We start from the raw sequence: 3,265 nt of genomic DNA, 5'->3' as shown, positions 1-3,265 counted from the left end.
CTCTCTCTCTCTCTCTCTCTCTCTCTCTCTCTCTCTCTCTCTCTCTCTCTCTGTCTCTCTCTCTCTCTATCTGTCTCGACACTCCCGGTGCAGCGGACGATCCATTTTATTTACAGCACAATATCGCCTCGTATCGCTTTCGAATTTATAGCGTCTTTTAACGCTTTCACTATCTTCGAAGCTGTTTGGTAGATCCACGTGAAAGACATTGCTTACCCACTTCCTCACGGTTGCCGGCGCGAAGTTTTATCGCGAGCGCCCGCGAAAAGGTATTTCCTGCAAAGTTTTCGGACACCACCTTCGGCTACCACACACACACACGGATTTCTCCCGCATCGGGGGTGGCCCGCGCGCGATGCCTCTCTATCGGCAGTAGCGTTTATCTTTCCCACCGTTGCTCCGCACGACGTACATTCCTCTCTCTTTCGACCCCGCACATAGAGCTCCGCGATCGCGTTCGCGTTAAATATTTAACGCTCGTAAGGTAAGGACGGGATTAAGTGCACGTTACACACGATACCGATCCGCAGCATGTCCGGACTCATTTTTACGAATACTTGGGAAAACGTAGAGGCACGTCCGAATGCAACAGAAATTTGCCGCTGTTACGATCGAGTGAATGGGGCAGCGTTTATTGATAATCCTGAGGTAAACCCTCTCAGGACTCAAGTATTGCAAAATAATCAACGGAGAGAAAAGGAGAGATAAAGGACGGTATTCACAGTCGGATCTTATATTTCAGATCGTCTTAAGTTTACTTTCAGACATTTCCTAGCCAATGAAACGGCCCGCACAATATGAAGGTGAACCAGAGACGATCTTAAGCACAAGATCCGACTATGAATACTGAGAGGGAGAGAGAGAGAGAGATGGAAAGAGAGTAGTTTGCGGGAAAAGCGTGCGTGTGCAAATTTCGGAGCCTTTTTAACAAATAGGATCTCGCATGGAACGACGCGCGAGACACGAAAATTAGATTTCTCCATCTAAACGAAATTTCCCGACAACTTATTACCCGGCGGGGACATTATTATCTAAAAATTACCCGGAATATCGCGTAATTATTTCGCAAAAATTCATCTCGGGGGCAAGAAAAACTGACTCGCGGCGGCGCAAAAGTTTCCCAGTTTTGTTACGAAACCGTGGGAGTTGTCATAGTGAACGTATCCGCAGTGTACTTTCCATAAGCTCGAATAGCAAAAGAAGTGTTCCAATTTTCTGCCTCGTGAGCACCCAAAGACTCGCTTCTCCCCGCCGCATAATTCTTAAACTCGTTGCACCGACCTACTACGGACCAGCTCACAGCCGGTGAGATATAGCGCGCATATATATCTCGTTATAAATGGAATAAGCACGTATATTTGCCCGCTCGTTTAAGTGCGCATATATATTTCTTTATGTATGGCCCGAGTGCCAGCCGCGGATCGTTCCGTATAAAATCGATTTCCATATTTACCCTCCGGATGTAGATGGGCGAAATTAGTTTCGAAAACGCGCAGCTTTTCGCTCCCCTAAGACGTAATTTAATTCCGGTACCGCGCGATAATTGATGCAATGTAATAGCGTAGCAGGTCAATCCATTAAAAGTTGTCTCGGAATTACTCTAAGGCAAGGAGATATCGTCTCGATGCTCGCGTAGCGACCTGCATCGATATCGTAGCCAGTATCGATTTTCGTCAGTTTCGCTTTATCCCGGTAAACCTCGCTCGTGTAAGCGCGGCTCTCATTTTTCCTCTATTTGAGAAATTTCCCATTGCATTTGGGAGTCGACACGGCGGAAGAAAAAGACCGTTCGCGCGCGATGTCATTTCTGTTCGTACGCGAACTTGACAGAATGTAAAACAGTACAAAAACTTTTCAACGCATGGTTCGCATAGCTGCCTTGCCAGCGCACGCACGCACGCACGCACGAGAGAGAGAGAGAGAGAGAGAGAGAGAGAGAGCCTTTTCGCACAAAATATTAATATAGCTGCGTGAACACGTTTAATTACGCCGGAGATATATCCCGTGCGCGCGCGCGCGGACAGATTTTTAATTCTTAAACGTATACCGCACTTTTATAGTGCAACTCTCGAACTGATTAATCTTTCCCTCCCCGATGGCGCATAGCTCTTCAAGTGGAGTATAATGAACGAGCGCTTTAAGATAATAAAATGAAGAAAGGGAGGAAAAAAGAACGTACGCGAGCGTGAGAGCCGCTCGAAGTCGCGAGCAGTGGCAAACTCGTAAGCAAAAAGAAAACAGCTTTTACGCCCGGTAATCACGCGCGATCTGCGACCGCCATTTGTAACGACATAACTGCGCTGGCACGATTCACTGCTCTAAAAACGAAATGACTCGTAAAGTCGATGTCCCACCCCGTCGCCCCATCGTCCGCTTCACCGTAATGGAACGAATTATTATAGCCCCGAGACTAAACGCTGTCAAATAGCGCGGAAGAATCGCGGCGAGTCCGTTTCACTCGTCCGTCCCCTCCTCCTCGCCACTTCGTGCTCGGCGCGAACGTCCCCTTCGCCTCCTCAACCCCCGATTGTATCATTCTTCATTCAGTTTTAACACAATTTATCTTCATTTACGGTACTTCCAAACCTCCATCGTCCCGTCCCGCTCCGTGGCGGCTCCATATATTAGCACGCGACGAAGCTACGCTTGTAAAAAAGTGGTTTAGGGAATAGAAACGCAAATAAATTCCCTTCGTAGAGCGATATCCGGTAACTTCCTGGTCAGCGTTGCGCCTCCTGTTTCCCAACAATCCCTCTCTGCAATGCTTGTTCGTGCGACAAACTGTGGCGCGCACACACAGACATACACACACACATATACACTGCCCTTAATGAAACGCGCGTACTCTTGCTGTTTCAGTATCGAAAGTCGGATCGCGACAAGGTGGTGCTGCAGGATACGAATCTCCACACCAGCGGCAAATACAAGTGCGAAGTTAGCGCAGAGGCGCCCAACTTCCACTCTGTTAACGGCGAGGGGAGCATGGAGGTCATAGGTGAGTGGGCCGGTGTCGCGTTTAATTAATAATGCTTTGGGCGCAGCCGGCGCGCTGGCCTTCCTTCCTTTCCCTTTGGTAACTCGACTAAAGACTACGAGACGCGCGGTTGAGTTCGGCAACGCGCCGACAGGAGAGAAGAGAGGGAGAGAGAGAGAGAGGGAGAGAGAGAGAAAGAGAGAAGAGAAAGGAGAGCAGAGGAAAGGAGAGAGAGAGAGAGAGAGAGAGAGAGAGAGAGAGAGAGAGAGAGAGAGAGAGAGAGAGAGAGAG

The 3,265-nt window shown here is 48.7% G+C and overlaps 2 protein-coding genes across 3 annotated transcripts in view; one reads left to right on the top strand and one right to left on the bottom strand.

Annotated features, from left to right (window-relative positions):
- Nucleotides 1-3,265, bottom strand: part of LOC116843126 (tyrosine-protein phosphatase Lar) — a 754,320-nt gene that overhangs the window by 614,772 nt on the left and 136,283 nt on the right. The window lies entirely within an intron of this gene.
- Nucleotides 1-3,265, top strand: part of LOC116843131 (cell adhesion molecule 2-like) — a 136,108-nt gene that overhangs the window by 102,367 nt on the left and 30,476 nt on the right. For both annotated transcript variants that reach the window (XM_032813239.1, XM_032813237.1), the window contains exon 5: nucleotides 2,860-2,995. In XM_032813239.1, the coding sequence (XP_032669130.1) occupies nucleotides 2,860-2,995 (136 nt within the window). The remainder of the gene's footprint in view (nucleotides 1-2,859; nucleotides 2,996-3,265) is intronic.

The sequence above is a fragment of the Odontomachus brunneus genome, unplaced genomic scaffold, assembly GCF_010583005.1.
Source record: "Odontomachus brunneus isolate Ranch 3 - 2012 unplaced genomic scaffold, Obru_v1 Obru_scaffold_030, whole genome shotgun sequence".
In the NCBI taxonomy this organism is placed as follows: domain Eukaryota; kingdom Metazoa; phylum Arthropoda; class Insecta; order Hymenoptera; family Formicidae; genus Odontomachus; species Odontomachus brunneus.
This window is presented reverse-complemented; position numbering and strand designations above follow the sequence as displayed.